Raw genomic sequence first — 19,132 nt, 5'->3', positions numbered from 1 at the left:
TCTGGCTCTCCACCCAGGCAGCAGCAGCAGCTCAGCTGCTGTGGAAAGCTGGGCAGCACCGAGGTGAGGGCTGCAAGCGGGCAGGGGGTGCCACACTGACACAAATCCCTCCCCATCCTGAAGGATGGAGCAAGGACAAACGGCAGCTCCCGGGGGATCTCTGGGAGCTCTCAGCACTCTCGTTCTGCCCACAGGAATGACTGAGGCTGCAAACCTGCAAAAGGATCCCACAAGTTTTACACACTTTGGGACAGTCCTGGAGGTGGTGCAACATGGATGCCAGCGTGCCATGCTGAACAAGCATCAACACTGCTCATAAGAGAGCCTGGTCTGGCTCCTTCCCATAATGGTGCCTTCTCCAGCAGGCTGCCTACCACAGAATCCTTACCCAGGGATGGGATGCCTTCCCTGCTGAGTCTGCTGCAGCCCCTGCTGTGTCAATCAGTGCTCCGGGCGGGAGATGAGCAGGGAGAATTTCCCCATGTCCAGATACAAACTTGCATTGCTTCCAGCAAACAACCCCTACCCCTCTGTGTAAAAGGAAAACCCTCAAAAGGCATGGCAAGACAGGAAGGGGGCCCTGAGGATTAGGAAAGGAGCAGAGGCAGCAGGAACCTCAGCAAATTCAAAGAGTTTCTGTATTAAACACACCTGACCATGAACCACAGGACTATGTGCAAACCAAGCATCTCTTATTCAATTTTCACTGTACATTGAGAAAAGAGACTTTACATCCTTTGTAAATAGGGAGAGATACATAAAAAATTCCTGACTATATTAGCAAATCTTTTTCTGCAGAAAAAACTGGCAAAGTGCTGAGCATTTGTTCGACACCCAGGACAAACCAGGTAACCACACTCTGCCATTCAAGAGCAGCATCTGCAGCACTGAGCACAATGCCCTACACAGGGGAGCCAGGTGTCTCAACAGACACTAACCACAGTAAAAAGCCATCATGCTACTGATTTTCAAGGCACCAAACACCCTTATGACACCAAATACATCCTTAACCATCCTAGAGTAGCTTATGATTGCTATAAGCTTCTGTAACTTTTATCCCTGTATTTTCCTCCACCTCTTTTAAACCTAAAACAGTGGTTTATTCTGTGCTCTCTTCTTTCTACACCTCTCTTTTTGATCTCTGTTCCAGCATCTCTGCTCCACTGAAATCCCAAGTATTTCCTTCTAATCTAGCCTTCAGCTCCTTACACATTACAATATTTTAGGACCACTGGCATTTCTGATCACTCTGCTCTGACACTCATCTCACTATGTCCCATTTTTGGCCACTCCCTACTTTTGTTAAATAATTCCTGTCATTTTACTTTCAAATGCTCCATCTTCTGCTGATTTTACCTTCCAGTTTTCTTTCTTCCTCTACTTCTACATGAGCTGCCAAACTTGCTAAAATGCTTCTTTCTTGATCTGCCAGAGTCTGATCTTTGTTGTGTATCAAATTCAAACCAAGAGTTATAAGAAAAAGGTGAAAACAAAATTTACAAAGAATAAAGATTTAAAAAACAAACAAAAAAAACCAACCAAAAAACCCACAAAAACAAAACACCAAAACAACAATGCTGAAACAAAAAAAAAATGTAAAAAAAAAAAGACATGAAAAAACCCCAACTAGTCATGCCTTTTGGGAAGCATGGAGTTTTGGGAAAAAGCACTCAAGAAAGAGTACTGGAAGACCCAGAGTTAATTGGCAAAGCAATTACAATTTGCAAAGCAAAGGAAATCGGCCACATGGCTGGGGCTGATGGAATGCAGACAGCGATCAGACAGTTCAGACAAACTGAAATAATACTAGCCAGGCTGAGGCAGGGTACAGCGGGAGTTCAAAGAGGGAGTGCACCTTCCCCTGCCCCACCAGCACACACCAAGGACTCTCTTCCCCACGGCAGCAAGAGGTGCCAGTCAGTGAGATGTGCCTGGAAAAGCTTTGAAAGACCTGCAAGGAAGGGTGGAATGTTGGGAGGAATCACAAGTGCAGAGCTGTGCTAGCAACAGCAGCACTTCTTCAGAGTAGCAGCCGGGATGAAGATGAGGGCTCAGAGAGAGGGGAAAGGAACAAGAAAGGTGGAGGCATTTATTAGGTGCAGGTGGGCAGCACCATCCCAGCAACAGAGAAACTGCCAATGGATGAAAGGCACTGGCAGAAAAAGCAAATTCAATTCAGGCTCAGTGCTGGCAATCTTAGCTCCACTACTGGAGCAGGTGAGCAACATGAACAAGTAAATACATATCATCAGCTACAGCCAGTAATTCCATGGAAAAGGAAAACACCCATTACCAAGGTTAAATTCTGTCAAACCCTGGTACCACAAAGTGTGTGCAATTCCCTGAAGAGAAAGTAACCAAAACAGCAGAGACAGAATTAGAATACATCTTTTCAAGTATAAATAAGCTCCCAACATAGCAAAACGTGGAGCAGTCCAACTGTCCTTCAACTCATGCAACTTAGAGAGTTCTTCCTGACTGAGGAAGCAGCTAAAAAAGAGCAGGATCAGAAATGGCCCTGGGACTTGGTGACAGAGACAGAGCACCAAGGCACATGGGCAAAAAAAGGTGATGAAACAAGCTCTGCTATGCTCCTCATCCCACAAACCCAGGATGCTTAGGTCCTTATTAATTAAACACCTGTATAAATAGGATTTTGTCCCTGCCTGAGAGGGGAGAGAATGATGAAACCACTTCTGGGGCTTGAGGTGGTTACAGCTGGTGGTCCAGCCAGCACATGGAGACAAACCAAGCATCAACCTGACACAACCTTTTTCCACAAACCACTGTTCAGCCTTGTGTTTAGCGCTGAAAATCTTTCTAGAACACATATGAATTTGGATCCATGCAGGTATTTACATTGCTACCACCTGCCTGATGGCATCTCTCATTTTTCCTTTGTGTCCCTATCTGCCTTCCCACAAAAAAGTGGGCAACCACTTGCCTTGCTGCTGTGTTCCACCTCTGTTCTGAACACCCTCGGAACCTGAAGAAGCTGTGGGTCAGCAGCCACTGTTCCTGTGGTTATAGGGTCCAGAAGAGAAGGCAGCGAGGTGGCTCACAGCATGAGGCCAAGGATGGCTGTTTGGGAAGCTGGGATACCTGTGGCATGAAAGATGATCCACTGTGAGAGAAGGAAGAGGCTGGGGGGGGGGGGGGAAAGGGGGGGGGGGGTGAAGGGCCCCTTTCCTGGGGATCACACCATTCTGCTGCCTCCTGGGCTGCCCTCCACCTCCCCTCGGGTGCTTTAGGCTCCTGCCTCCTCCTCAGCCCATGCCTGGGATTCCCTGGATGGGATGGTGCCCACAATACTCTGGGCAACAGGGAGGGGGAATGTGGTCCTTTGTGACCCCCCAGTGATGCAGTTCCCTGCAAATGTTCAGCTCCCCCCACTCAGCAGAGGTGTCCCCAGGGAGATGGGGCTCAGCCTCCCTCTGGCCACTGTGCTGGCACAACAGGAATCCCACAGAGGTTCAAGGCTCACCCTTGCTCTACTCTAGATTTAAAAACAAACCTTCTCACTGCCTTGTTGTTGTCGTTGTTGTTCCCCTAACAAGAAAAAGAAGCAGCACACGAGCTGGGAGAGAACTTAATAATGCCTTTGTTCTTAACCCCTTGGATTGGCTGTTACTTTGAATTCCCAAGTAGATGCAACTAACTACTCCCTCCCATTGGTGTGAGAGTACAGACTGCTGCTCACAGAATTTACCCTGACACAAGCATGCATTGATGTTTTTAAGACAAGGGAGAAGCCTCATTTTGCAATTGCTATTTACTCCTTATGTAAAGCAGACAATTATTACCAAGGTACACCTCTGGAAATTATAGTTCAGTCAGGTTTGATGGAAAAATATGGTTTCAGCAGATTATTTATTTTTCATTTTTGATGGAAAACAAAAAAACCACTCCCAACTGGCCTGCTTACAAGAAACCATGGACTGTCAGTGGCAGCTACTGCAGAGTGAGCTGCTGCAGCAGGTAATGGAGGCTATTAGTACAGGGTGGTCTGGACAGGATATTCTCAGCCCATTATAAATTTTGTTCTGCAGCTCAGATGGGGTTAATAGCACCCAGACATGACTACTGCAATTTTACAGAAAATTGAATTATGAAATATAAATAAAACTAATTTAGGAAATGAAGTATTTACAAGAAGGGCTGCAGACATCTTAACCAGGCTCAAATGAGTGGCAGCTCTGAGAAAGCTGTCAGAATTGCCAATACCAAATATATGGCACTAATGACATGGAAATAAATAAATAGCCTCTTCAAGGAAGGCAAAAAGATTCATTTAGAATGGCAAGAAAAAATACACTTATCATAAATGCAGATTAATTATCCCCACTCCAGGAGAGCTCTACTAGGCAATTCTGTGGCCATCACAGGCAATGACATATAAAATATTTTTACTGGTGAATGGAATACAACAGCAAGTGACAATGAACTACTGTTCAGTGAGTGTGAATTTACATATTTCAGTGAAACACAGGCTGCCATGTGAGGCTACTAGTTCCTAATGCTCACAACTCAGAACACATGAGGAAAAGAAAGTCAAAAAGATAACACAAGCCTGTTATAGTCAGCCTCTGATCTGTATTCAGTGTTTTTACATTACTGACTAGCACTGGCTGTCAATTTCCAGCTGATAAAAAAACCAAACAAACAAAGAATATTTGAACTGTCAGAAATTAACATCGAGGTCACTGGAGTAAGAAAGGAAAGCCTCATGGATGATGCAAAGGCCTGGAATTACCATTTGTATCTCTGATGGAAAACAGTGACACAGAAAAGAAAAAACAGCTCCAGACGTGACAATTTTGCCATGTAAAGGTATCAGACCTACACTGCAAAGTAATCTGTGACAGCTTAATCCCCTTCTTTTACAAGTTGGGGAAAAAAAAAAAAAAAAAAACCAAAAGGCACATTGACCTCTATTCCCCCGCAAAAAACCCCAGGACAACTCAAATGGGAAATAGAGAATGCTGCAGTTTCCAACTAAACTGCAGGAAACTATAAAATCAGAATTAATGCTCTTTTATGGGCACTGATGCTTTAAAGGGACTCAAGTCCACCCAAAATCTTTGGACTGTCTAAAATGAGTCAACATCTTAAAGACTGACTGCTTGAACATTATTATTCTGTGTGGTTGATTGAAATTATTTATTATGGCAATATGAATTATTTTCCTGTGATGTCTTAGGAAAACTTAAGGCCGCACAATCCCAGACCATCAAAGCATCTTAAAGCATCACTCTCTCCAGATCAGGAACATCAAAGGCCTTTGCACTTTGGCATGGGAAAGTCATCTCAGGAAAGCAGAAATACAGAGCAGCTCTGGTCAAGATCCCAGTGTACTCTGGCTTGGCTCATGACACATACAGGCTATGAATTTCTAACACCATGAAAAGGGTGAGTATCCAAGGCCCAGATTCACAACTGTTTCCACCCAAGGCACATGGCTCTTTCTGAAATCTCACACCATATGTAAATCAGCCAGCTTATTTCCTTTTCTGGAAAGTCTTTCTCAGCTATTACTGCAAGTCTAAAAAAAAAGCAGTGGAATTGGGAAGTGACTGCAAGAGGCAACATCAGTGCAGAGCAAGAACAAATAGGAAAGGGAAACTCAACAAAATATATAAATTCCTGAGGCTAGGAGGAAGAACCCCATAATTACTCCATTCCCAAGTGCCAGAACCTACAAGGCAGTCTCTGTCCTCAGGAGAGCATCCTGCCTTTCTCCATCTTGCAGATGTCAGTAATTTCAAACCACCAGATGGAAGATGATGTCCATCTTCCCTCACATCTGCCTGGACTTGCAGGTGAGAGAAGGCAGAGCCTCTCTGTTACTGCAGCACACAGAAACATCTCCAGAAGACAGCATCATTCCCCTGCCATCATTCCTTACCCTCCTCCCGTGGTGTGGGGGAGATTCACAGGAGAGCACTCCAGTGAGATCCAAGCTATTCTAATCCAGCCCAACTCACAACAGGAAGGTGTGTGCAGGAATACATGCTGCTCTGGCACACCACTACATAAATCTGTCATAATTAACATGAGTACATGAAGAGATTACACAAGAGTTTATAAATTAACTCTTTATTTATTTATAAATAAACTCTTTATTTATAAAGGCGGTATGTAATCTTGGCAAATTATTTGGGGACCTGCCGAGGCCAGGCAAACTGCAGGCCAAGTTCCAAGAAAACCAACACCCACCTGACTTGAAGTCAAGTGGTGTGAAAGCACCAGGTTCACAACCCACCTGCAGCACCTACCCCAGGAGCAGTGCAGGGATGTACCGGCCCAGGACAAGCATGGCACAGCTCCCTGAGATCTGGGCTTCCCCAGCTGCTGCATCAATGAACCTCCCAGCCAAGCTACAGGGTGATCCACACTGCTCCCTGTAAGCCTGGGTTCTCCCCTGGAGCCTGTGACAGCAGTCTGCGCTGTGACCATGGGCCTGGGGATGCTGGCTCCCCTTACACACACCAGAGCAGGATGCCCCAGCCCCTCTGGTCACCCTGACTCCCTGGCAGCACCCCTGCCTTGCCTGCAGGTCACATCCCTCTCCCCACAGCTACAGGCCCACAATGTGCTTTGGGAATGGTGCTGCCTCACAAGTGTCCTTCTAAGCACCGAAACACCACATGCAGGCTTCATGGCACAGACACTCCCTCCAGGAGGGGGTGCTTTGAGGGGGATACCTGGCTTAACAGCTTGCAGAGGGAGAAAACACATACTTCAGACACCACATGGCCCCATTTCTCCCCACGAGCACTAACGAACCTTGGGGGTAATTAGCTCTGCAAGAGAGCGATACCCTGCGTGCCCAGGCAGGCCAGCTTGCGTGTGAGGGATTGCAAGAGCCAGCCCGTGAGCATGTGAAGGAACCTGCAGGTGTAGGTGTGCTCCTCAGGGTGTCTGTGCACGGAGGAGAGAGAGGAAGTTGATACATTACATTAAATGTCCTTCTCCTTGCTGGCAGACACTCTTCTCTTACAAACACGTTCACCTGCCCTTTCACATCAATACTTGGGAAACTTGCACTGCTTTTTAGTGGCCTGGGTGCCTGAAGATTACAGTTCCCATGGTGCAGGCACAAGAAGCTAATGCTCTGGGAAAGCAAAGGGATACTGAAGATGTGCATACTGGGGAGTTGGAAGTCTTGCCATAAGGACTTCTTGATTTGTACATGGTTTCTTCTGAACCCCTCCTATTTCCACTTCAGAGGGTGGGAATGTGCACTCCTGAGCTAGCAAAGCAGCAGTCTGAAAACCTAAGAGACACAAACCACTACCACAATCCAAGATAGGAAGATAACACACCCTCAGTGTTATTTACTCACAACAATCCAATGTGGAGGAACGGGAGTAGGTCGAAGAAGCTGGGAAGGGCAAGTTAAGAAAGGGGCCCCCAACTCTCTGTTCCTACAAGCTGCACCTCCCAGGATTCTAACCTGATCCTGAACACCTTCCCTGTGCCTGGCTCAGTGCAACACACATGCCTGCAGTAAAAAAAAAAAAAAAAATCAGTGCAAATGATTTATAGACTCCTGAAATACCATGGTCTTTGCAGCAGAAAAAACCAGATTCTGCACAGCAATGGCTGGGAATGACCTCACCTCCAAGTTTCTTCAGGGATGGGGCTGTTTTCACCACGCTGACACAAGATTTTAGAGCAAAGGGGGATTGTTGCACATCCTGCCTGCAAACACAGCCCACTGACACCAGCCTCACTCCCTCAGTCATACCTTTCTCAACTGGTGGGCAAGATGAGGCACTGCTGGGCACAGAAGAGAAAAACAGAGGGAGCAGGAGGAGTTGTCAGACTCACCACTTCTTCCATCCAAACAGCACTGCAGCAGCTAGGGAAGTGACAGTGTTTTGGGATGAGGGTTTTCCCTGAGCAAAGACCTCTCCCTGCCCTGCATTACAGCAGTAAAGGCAGGATGCAGGACTCACTCTCTGGACCTCTGTGTTTTCTCCCTCCCCAACACCTCATTCACCCTTTAAATAATAAAGTTTCCCCATCTCCAGCAGGAGCAAAGTGTGCTGTGTAGCAGCTCATAAAGATGAGGAAAACATTCCTAGTGGAGAGCCCACTCTGGAGAGGTTAGTGACTGTCAGCAGCAGGAGTAAATAGACTGTCTCCAGCTCTCTGGGTTTCCTGGCAGGGAGGCAGTGTCCTGCCTGTTACAACTTGTTTTGAACAACAGGCTGCATTCCACGTGAGGAGAGTGTGCCCATCTTAGCTCACAGCAACCTGTTTCTCTTCACTCAGCTGTAAACATGTTTAAGATTCCTATAAACACCTATTGAGCAGCAAACCAGACAAACATGCTCAATTAAAAAAAAAAAATAACCAGAAGGCAAACCCCACAACAACAGAAATACCCTCCTACCCATGAGCAGTCTTGCCAACAAGGCTCCCTGGAAAGAATATGTAAGAGTATCACCTTAATACACTCACATCACAAGGAAAAAAACAAGCTATTTTCCTTTACCTGACCAACTTTTCATTTCAGCATCACCTTCAAAGGAAAGTCATCACTCACAAGAGCCCATACTGTCCTCTGTGCCTGTCCAGCCCATCCCAACCTCCCTGAAAGCTCAACTTTCCAGATCACCTTTGGCACACAGAAATCCCAAGCCATGATGTACACCAGACACGAGTTTTGCACCTCAGGCTGATCCCTCACCACCTTTGACTTCAGCATTACAGCAAAGTTTTCCTCATGCCAGAGACCTCCCAGCACATGGTGATGAAGCATCACGAATGCCAATGGATACTGATGATTACAGGATATTCTCCTAAACTCCTCGTTCCATTTTATCCAAACTATTTTATATGCTTGACTTTGCTGCACAGCAGAGCTGCAAACACCTCAAGAGAGGACAGTCAAGGCCCCAGTTTTTAAGCATCACTTAAACACCCATCCCTGGGCATCTGACATCTGCTCTCTCCAGCACACTCTGACCCGGGGGTAAGAGGAGGAGAGGAGCACAAGGCTCAGGAGAATCCACCATGCCTGAAGACTTGCTCTCAGACACAGACTTGAGAGCAGGGATGGTGTGGGGGCACCACAGGGGCTTGTGCTCCATCTCATACAGGGCTGAGAGGAAGAGTAATATTTTCTCTGAGCCCTTACAGCTTTGCAAGAGGGAGACTCACTTCTCTGGAAAGAGAAAAACAAACTTGGCTTTCCATACACAGGCTGTACTAGAATGCCTTTTAGGAAGGCAAGAAGAAACTCCATTACAGGCACAGGAGATGGAAACAGTGATCTCCTGTAGATCTTTCAAGCCCAACACCTTTTCATCTTTCTGGCCCCAATGGAGGAGCCTTTTAGCCTTTTGTCTAGAAAAATTGCTCAATAAAGAGCTTTTGTATTTTATCATTAATAATTGGGAAGGCTGTTGCATCAGCTAAGTTGGTGTGGCAGCTCTTGTTCGGTCCCAGGAGTGACTTACAACAGGGCTCCCACCTGGGACATGCAACAGAAAACAAGGCAGAAACAAGGCAAAAACTATTAATTGCTCCAGAGTCACTCCCCCCTCAGCTTCCTGGGATCCTGGAAAGAGTCACCACATGGAGCCACAAACACAGCCGTCCCTCTCCCCAAAGAAGAAAATATTACTTAGTTTTAACAGCCAAAAGAAAACAAATACTATTTGTCTTCTGCTCAGATTTCTGATTTCCCTTAAAACAAAACAGGCTTTTAGAGGCAGTAGGGCAAGAGGAAGGGTGGGGAAGGTCACAGATTAACCTTCCTCCCGTTAGCAGGTTCCAGGATTCTGGCTACAAGGCCAAGAAAACATGACACCAAGTGCCCAGTGTGACCACAGCCCCCTGTGATGCTGAGCCATGAGGAACTGCCTGCCAGAGGATTTTACCCTCCCACCCTTTCCAGCAGCATTTAAATACTTTCTGTTTGCAATGAGCAGCAACGTCTCTGGTGGATTTGAGAGAATCTGGAATTTTATATAACTGAACTTTAATATAATGCAATTATTTTGCTCATGTTCTGTTTTAGTTGGTAGTAACTGCAGTCATCTCACTGTTTCCAGTTTCAGTCTTAAAACAGAATGACTTTTGTAACAGAGATGTAAAAATAACCCTGTTTTAAAGCAAAGAGAAATAATCCAATTCACTAAGAAAGTTGTTTTCTGAGCCCTCTCCTGTGCATCTCTGCTGTCCTCATGCTCTCAGCCCATTTCTCCCACCCCCTCCTTCTCCCTTTGCATTGCTGGCAGTGAAAGGACCATCAGCTGTGCATCTCCAAACGCCTGACTCAATGGTTATGAGGAGAGAGGGGCTATTTTAAATACTTCTCAGTTGTTTTCTCCCTTGCTTCTACACAAGCCCTCTGCCCACCTGTACAAATCTTCTCTAAGCATTTTTGGTGGGGTTTAGCCAAAGTAATATACAGTAAAAGGCATGGTGAGAGTGCATGAAAGATGTAATGCAAAGTAGACTCACAGGGCAATTCATCTTCTCATTTCACCAAGCATAAAAAGAGATTATTACTAGAGGATTTATTCTAGCCAAAGAAATCAGACCTGTTACACCGCTGGAACAATAAATATGTGTTTTTAACCTTAATATCATGCATAATACAGAACAAATATACAAGCTGAAGTCCTGTAATGGACTTTGTGGGAGTAGACATTCACGGTGCTCCTGGCACAGCCACAGTTCCAAAGCTTTAAGAATGAAACCAAGCCTGACTCGTGGGAGTAAAAATTGTGAGGTTTATAACACGTAATGAAAGGATCAATATATTGGAAAGTTAAACACTAACACGTAGTTGAACACACTTTCAAATTAGGTTAGCACCAAGTATTGATACTGTTTAAAAAACAGCAGCAACACCACACGCTTTTACAAAACCGCGACCCATTCGAAACTTTTCTGTAACTCAAAAAAAGAGAAGCACAAAAAGCCACACGACACTGACGGAATTTTCCTCTGCCTCAGAAAGCAAAGCGCAGCTCGTTGCACTTTTCCCGAGCCCCGCTGCACTCCCAGCGCCGGCACGAAGCGAGCCCGTTAGCGGGCGGGCAGCGCGCCTCTCCGGCCGCGCTCCGCAGCCGCTTCTCCTCGCATCAAAGCCGCGCTCAAAGCATCTCTGCCGCCTTACAGGTTCGCACCAAGAACGAGAGACAGCTCAAAGCCGCGGCTCCGGGCTCTACAGCTCCTGCACGGTCACACTTGGCTAGGTCTCCCGACAGAGAGGGGGTGAGAGCCAAAAGGAAGGCCAAAAGCAGGCAAGGGGAGCCCCAGCGGGACCAAAGCCCCGCTCCGACTCCCGGGCTCCGCTCACCCGCGCTCCCCGCCGGCCTGGAAGGAGCCCGTGCCGTGCTCCCGAGGATCGCGGGGTGCCCGGGCTGCGAAGGACGGGACCCCCGCTCCCTTCCCTCCCTTCAGCCCCGCGGGATCACTCACTGCGCTCCGGGGCAGCCCCGCCGCCGGCCGCCGCCACCAGCTCCAGGTAGGCGGCCCAGAGCCCGAGGGCGAGCGCGCCCAGGGCCAGCAGCAGCCTCAGCTGCCTCCGGCGCCGCAGCCGCGCCAGCAGCCGGCCCCGCATGGCGCCTCTCAGGGCGCCGGACCCCCGCCGCCCCGGGCCATGGCTCCGGCCTCACGACCCCGGCGTTCCCACCCTCAGCGGCGCGGGGCGGGCCCAGGTGCGCGCAGAGCCCGCCCCGGGGGCAGCTCCGGCCCGCTCTGCCGCCGCCCCCCGCACCTGCCTCCGCCCCGCGGGGCCAGGCCCCGGGCAGCGCCGCCGGAGCGCGCCGCGCCCGCCCTGGCCTCGGAGAGAGAGCTCCGTGCCCCCCTCAGAGCCGCTCTCCGCGCCTGCAGGGGTGTCGGTGCATGCCGCCGGTGAGGATCGGGATGGTAACTCACTGCTCTGCTGGGAGGGCAGTAGAACGAGAGGGGACGATTCAAATTAACGCTGTTACTACACACAGCTGAATCCATTTGAGCGTGTCGTTCACCTGGTGCAACAGGTGTATGTAATTGGAAGTGCACTGCTCGGTGAGGAGGAAGAGGGCTGGTGAAGCCTCCAAAGCTGCTTTCTGAAGCAGCTGAGCAGATGCGATGTTACATCGTCAGACCCCTCAGGGGTAGGATATCGGAGGCTTACAGAAACACCAGGACCTTCCCTGGGTGAAACTGCTGCTTCATTATGTGTTTCAAGCACGCTTTTGGAGTGACTTCTCAGAGTCCTTGCCATGCTGTTGGTTTCATTCACATCACCAAGCTGTCTTGGAGGCTGCAAACTGCATTCCTCCTCGGTGAAGGAAAATGGGAGATAACATCTGGCACGTACATCATGTATCCAACTGGGGAGCTAGTCCAGAGATACCCCTTTCCAAAGAGGGAATGGTGTGATGTGCGTGTTGGGTCATTGGTGGCAACTGTTTTCCTTCCCAGCTCCGCTCCTGCACAGATGCAGTTCCTGTGCGGTGTGGGACCATGAACAGAAACTCTCAGGCTGAAGTTGGCTTTTAAAATTAATGAAATGATGGTACTCTTGGTTTGGTTTTTTTTTTCTTGAGACCCCAATTTAGGAGTAGCCTGCTTAAGCGTGAGGCTGTGCAAAAGGATGCTTGCTGTTCTTTAGCTTTAAAAATGTGCCAAAAGCCTTTAAAATTACATTGAGGGACACAGAATAGTGGTGTGAGTCCCAGCAGGGACAGGCTGACACTGTCAGACTGCTGGCACTGGTTGGGGAGCTGGAGCAGCATCCCTAGTCCCGGGCACCAAATGCTGAACAGCACATTCCCAGCATCCAGGAGCACCAAGAAACATTGCTGTCACCTGTCACACAACTGGGATGGACCAAGGGACAAGAGGTCTCCTTTATTTGAATGTCTCACAAAGGTTTCAGAGCCATCTCCCTTCAGCTCTGTGCTGGAGAGATTTCTCTTGCTCAGGAAAAGCACAGCCAGAGGGTTTGCACCCCATGGCAAAGCTGAAAAGACGTGTTTCAAGTTGGAAACAAACCCATGGTGGGGGAGCCTGGTGAGTGGCTCTGTCCTTGGACTTCCCCAGCCTCCCTGGGACAAGGTCCGTGGTGCAGCTTTGGAGGATGCAATGCTTGTGTTCCTCCTTCCTACCCCATTTGAGGTCACAGATGCACATCCATCATCCGAGCTTGAATAATGGGGGATAATTCCTCCAATGTAAACAGAAAGAGCTGCCAATAGCCAGACACCACCAGTATGCACACAACTAAAAATGGGAAACTGTGTGCAGTTGAATTATTACAAGGCAGAACTCTCATGAGGGCATGACACTGTTAGAGTTTTTTGGTGGTGTGTTAGTTTGAGGTTTATCCAGCATGAGAGAAATAAACCAAATTTTTATGTGTGTTCCAAAAAAGGCAGAAAATACTAAGAAAAGTGTGTAATAAATACAGATCTAAATTTAACTTTGTTTACCATTTAAAGAATGAGAACTGAATTATGTATTCTTAGCAGAAAGTTGTCTGCATTTCTTAAATGAACAACCTTACGCTTCAAAAATAACAACTGCACTTTGTTGCATATTAAAATAAGTAATCACATTTTTCTCTAGTGAACATTGTACTAAAATGGAGGGAAGGGAAAAGAGAAAGTAAAAGCAAACAGTAGCATTGTTGACTTCTAAAGAAACAAACTTCTTCCTGATGGAACTGTGCTGTGATACAGGAAAGCTCTTGTCTCTGGAGAAAAAGCTTAAGGAAATTACTGTGGCGTGCTACTATCTGTTACAATACAGTTACAGCAGAACAGTACTAAAGAATGAAATTAATCTGAATGTGTAATAAAAAGTGAAGTCATAAACTTGAACAGCTCTGCACTATACTTAAAAATAACTTATTTTGGATCACTTGTTCATTGCAGAAAGAAGAGATACTCAGGAATAAGATTCTGGCAGTGATGTTCAAAACCACCTCACGTAACTGTTTTGATCTCAAGTCTATAGCAGTCTTGTAGTCTCAGACTCTCAGGCATCCCAAGTGAGAGGAGTGCGTGCCCAGACCTCCACCTCTCTCCTCCTCACTGTGCAGTATGGCAGCTTGCTGGGCCAGCCCTTCAGGGACAGGGACAGCAGGTGAGCTGCAGGTGGTGACACAGGAGCAGGGCCCGTGGTGTGTGGAGGTGGCTCTGACAGGAGCTGACACTGCTGCCTGCCTGATGGACCATCCCTGAATATTGGACATTGCTGGCTTCAGGACACATCTCTCCCAGCCTACCCTGAATACCCACTTCAAAGAAACTGACTCTTTGCCAGAGGAGCCAACAGGAGTGTTTTTTGGCTTTGTTTGAGCTGCTGTTTGTTTTCTATTTGGCTATGCTCCCTCATGATAAAAGCAGCCTTTGATACAAGTGCAGCACTTAATGCACATCTCCTGTTCCTCCTGGCTCACCCCTCTCTAGATACAACTCTGAGCATCTCTGCTTCTTGTTATGTTTTTGCTTCTAGATATCTAACAACTGTTTCTCTGTTCTGTAAATCACTTTTAGCTCCATGCCAACATTGTTTCTCTGTAGGCTCCCCAAAGGTTCAATTATCTGCCACTTGCTCCTTCTTTCTTCTTGTGCGATTTTCAACACTAATTACAAGTTCCACACCAAAGATACCCAACTGTCCCTAGACTTCACCACCCTGGTGGCTCCGTGCTTCTCTTCCTGACCTCAGCTATGCTCTGAAGCACAAACAATGACTTCATCTCAACATTCTTCATAGAAATGGCTCAGAGACAGAAGTGTTTCTAAGAGGAATAAGCAGTTTCTGAAGGCAGCTCCCCAATATTTCTCTTTTTGGTGCCTCAGGATTTGATTTGGCTCTAAAAGGCATTACCAGTGGAGCAATCCCAGAAAAATCCCTGGCAATGCTGAAGTTGAACATCACTGTAAGGGAATAGGTGCAGCCCCACAATTAACAACCTATCAGCAGAAGGACCTCCTTGCTCAGTTAAGTGGTGCTGATACAGGGGGTTGTGCTGCCATGGCAATATTTTACTGGTGCAGTAAGGTAGAAAAATTATTAAAGAAAGGCCTCATAAAATTAGCTCTGCTCTGTTGTATCAGTGGCTAGCCTTGTCAAGGCAGCAGTTTGCAAGTTTCCATGTGAAAGCAATCCTGGTGTGAACAGTTCATTAATATAACAACCTATTCCTGGGTGAAAATCAGTAGCACCTGCACAAACATTAAATCTATCCCATGAGAACCAGTAAAGAAAATATGTAAACAATTTAAGAGTAGAGAGGTTTGATTGACAAGTAAAATACCTTTTATTAACCAATAAACTGGCACGAAAGCTCCTAACCAATTGGAGTCACACACAAGGTCTGTAAAACTGTATAAAAACGAGTTACATGAGTAAAGAATAGCCTTTTCTACCATGAAGAAAATGGAGTCTCATCTGTTTTATTCTGATATTTTACCAATACAATTACACTGCCAGAATTTGTATGGTAGGGCCTGGGTTGGGGTTTGTGACTTCCTCTTGCTGCACACACAGCCATGACTTTGACTGACAGGATCAGGATCCCATTGCTCTCCTACCACTTGGCTGTCTGGGTGGAAAGCCTTGTTCATGATTGTGTCTTTTCACTGCATGACTCCTTCCTTAGCTCTCAAGTCCTCACTGTCCAGGTAAAGTTCCATGGAAATTGTTGCCCTTCCTTTTCAGCTGGCAAGAGGTCCCATTTTCAGGTGAACTTCAGCCAGTGCTCTAGGAACACCTCCTGATTGCAGGACTTGCCCCAGGAGTTGACCTAAATTGCTTTCTGCACATCAGAATCATCTCTTGCTATCTGGAGCACACACTTGCACTTCCTGAAAAAAGTTTTTGTATACTTTAAGCTGAGAACTTTCAAGAGAATTTGCAGGTTTTAGATATTTATCATAATGAAAGATGAATGTCTGTATTTGATAATTTGGGAAATCCATGTTTTCAATCTAGTCTTGCATAATTTCTTCTTTCCCCTGTCTTAAACATAATAATACTTGGTTTATATTTTAAGTGACTGTGCACATCATCCTTGCTTTTCAAGAAGTCCCAAAGACACATCATAGTCATGTTATCAGAGACATGACAGACCACAAAGATGAGCAGCATTCCCTGTAGACATCTGTCCACCCAAGCTAGGACTGAAGAGGAAAAACTGTTGTACTGGATGGTTTAGAAGGGACACCACACTGAGAGAAATGTTTACAGTAAAAAAAAAAGCCATTTGATCTCTGAATCAATACAGGAACATTTGGCACATCCCAGACATGCCTCACCAAGGGAAATCCTGAGCTTTTTATTAAAATCAAACCCATTTCAAGAGTGAACCCCTTCATGTCTGTGCAGTTAATAATTGTCTTGCTTTAACACTGAAGCACTTGTGTTAAAAGCCCTTCTGGGTTTTCTGAATAAACCCAAATAATTTTAATTTACACATTTGTCCCAAGTCCAACAGCATCACAATTCTTAAAATATGCAATTTAGTCAGTGTAAGTGAACAGCAACCCTATTGAGGGCTCTGCTTTTCAAGCTGTATTTCTATAGCTTGCTTGAAGGGCAGTCACTCTACATTCAAAGATGCCCTTTCTCCTACAGTTCATTTTGTGCTAAATGGGAGATAGCAGAAGTCCATTACACTCCTCTCAAATACTTCAGTCATAGTAGAGATGTTTCCTGCCAGTGAGTTAAATATTGGCTACCTCTGATGGCCCATTTTGGACAATAGGTTTTTAACATTTGATGCAACCTAAGAATCCAAACTTTGCTCTTTTTGTCTAAAAGCTTATAATGACAGCAAACAAAAGGAATCACTGCAGCTCCCACCACTCACACTTTCTATACTATGTCCAAGAATGTTTTGGTGCATAATTCCAGTCTGCAGGCTAAAAAATGTGTATATTTCTACAGCTAGACTTGCACACTTCAGAAAAACTCTTTAGGGAGTAAAGGGGATATTTTCTTGCAATTTAAAGCAACCATAAAATAGAAAAGCAGAATATTGCAGAAAAATTAGAAAGAAATAGAAAGAAAACCCTTAATGTCCATAGCATACTCATGACCTATGATACAACTTTGAATAGGGACAAATAGGACACCTTTATTAGGATTTTGACTGAGCAGGCACAAACACATTCTAGAACATCAAATTAAATGCATTTGTGAGCTTTAACTAAAAGTCTGAACAACATCCCTTTGCATGAGTATGAACAGATCTACCAGAACAAAGTACACAGGCATGCTGCTCCCAGCTAGACTCAAAAATACTGATCATCAAAGAATTCCTGGCCTACATAGAAAAATTTCAATTCCAGAATATCAGGCTGCCCAGAGAGTCCATCCACAGTGGTAAAATGTATGTGTTTCTGAAGTGCTAATCCTATTTACATAAGCAATTTAAATATAACCACTGCATACAAGCATATACTCTTATAACTATTTAGACTTATTCTAACATCTATGAGAACTGTTGGTCTGCCTGAGTAGTCACAGCGTCAATTCACTTGAGAATTACTGCAGATTGTGATATAGGAAGATCATGAGAGATGATTTTTTTTCGTTTGGTTTTGTTTTACCTTGTGTAACCTTGCTGTGCAGAGTTAGCTGACACAGCATGTCCCTATAATTAAAGCAACTGCATGAAAACTAAAAAACTCCAACAAGTACTGCATATACATCACAGGTTTGAAGCCAGAAGGAATAACTAAATTATTTCCTGTTAGCTCATGTCATTATATTTCATTAATTTCTAATGGGTCAAACCCAGTAACTTATTAAAACAAGTTAATGGAGGTGAAATAATATTTTGATTTGAAGATAACAAATTCTCCATCTCTATCTCCACAACTAGTTTGTTATAGTAAGGGGGAAAAGCACTATATCTCCCTGCTAAAAATGTATGCCTTTTTAAAATTTACTTCAGGTTCAGGCTACTTGCTGTTGCTCAGCATTGCCCTGCTAGGATAGAGAGGCCTTTGGTAGGTTTTTTTTGTCTTCAAGAGACATATTAATCTGTCTTCTTAATGCAAGACAAAATGAGCTCTTGCACAACCTTTTCTCTTCCTCTGAATCATCTGTGGTTCTGTGCCTTAACTAATATTTCAACATTCCTTGTGAAAAGTAGGCACTCCTTCCTTACTTAAATGAAGCTTAACACTAAGGTTTCCCCTGCTCCTCATTTTTCTCCTAGTTGTGCAAGAAATACTAAAGTGTCTTGGCTCACAAGAAGAACATTTGTCCAGTTCTATCCTTTAATTCTGTAGTATAGTCTCTCTAAGCTTAGAGGCAGACATTTTGCAAATCTTTCAGATTCTGTCCTCCTACACTCATAACCTGGCATTAGCTGTATTGAAATGATACAAGTCACACATTATTAACTTCAATTACCACAAAAGCTAATCTATCTTTGAAGTAAATGCTATTTTTTGATTTCTATCCAAAAATTGTAGGAAAAAATATAAGTAATTAAGGTAGTGGAACTTCTCCCAGAAAACCCTTTTGAAAATGCCAATAAGGCTTTGTTGACATTTTAAGGGGTAGTTGTCAGTGGTAAGAAGCACTTGGCTCTTTAAAGCAGTTCTTGGCATGAAGGTCCCCATTTGTTTTGGCAACACTTCACATGATCACGTGATGTCACACAGAAAGAGCTGTACAATACTTTGCACTTCCTGCACTTGGAAAAATATTCAAAGCTTCCAAATAAAATGGATTTACAGAGTAACAATACCGTAATTTCCCTCCCACCCCCTCACATAGGAAGTGTTCATAGCCTAGTGACATATTAAGAATCATGTTCAAACTGCACTTGCATTTTGATACACTAGCAGATATATTAGGAATGTTATCTTATTCTGTTCAGTCTTTCTCAAGTCTAAAGAATATTGGTAAGGAAGACAGGAAATTAAACATTTACATCCTTCTTCCCCCAATACTTCCTCCCAGTCTTACAAACCTGAATACCAAAGCTTGAAGTCTTTATCCAGACACACTTCATGGCTTTCAAGTGAGGAAAATGTCATTTCACAGGCAATGCTTCAGCTTGGAAGAGTTGAAAACAAACAGGTTCTATAGGTTCAAGAGACCTTTTTGCTAGGTTCCCATCAGCTAAATTTAAGTAGATGGATCCTGCTGA

General features: G+C 45.3%; 1 protein-coding gene across 4 annotated transcripts in view; it reads right to left on the bottom strand.

The window, feature by feature from the left end:
- B4GALNT3 (beta-1,4-N-acetyl-galactosaminyltransferase 3) overlaps window positions 1-11,709 on the bottom strand; it is a 64,349-nt gene extending 52,640 nt beyond the window's left edge. For 3 of the 4 annotated variants that reach the window (XR_005956552.1, XR_005956553.1, XM_041484327.1), the window contains exon 1: window positions 11,446-11,709. Coding sequence is in view for 1 of the 4 variants with exons in the window: in XM_041484327.1 (XP_041340261.1) it covers window positions 11,446-11,587 (142 nt within the window). In the remaining 3 variants the exon portion in view is untranslated. The other variant, XM_041484329.1, reaches the window with a different exon arrangement.
- Between the last annotated feature and the right edge of the window lie 7,423 nt (window positions 11,710-19,132).

Source organism: Pyrgilauda ruficollis, unplaced genomic scaffold, assembly GCF_017590135.1.
Source record: "Pyrgilauda ruficollis isolate IOZ18807 unplaced genomic scaffold, ASM1759013v1 scaffold66, whole genome shotgun sequence".
Taxonomy (NCBI): Eukaryota; Metazoa; Chordata; class Aves; order Passeriformes; family Passeridae; genus Pyrgilauda; species Pyrgilauda ruficollis.
This window is presented reverse-complemented; position numbering and strand designations above follow the sequence as displayed.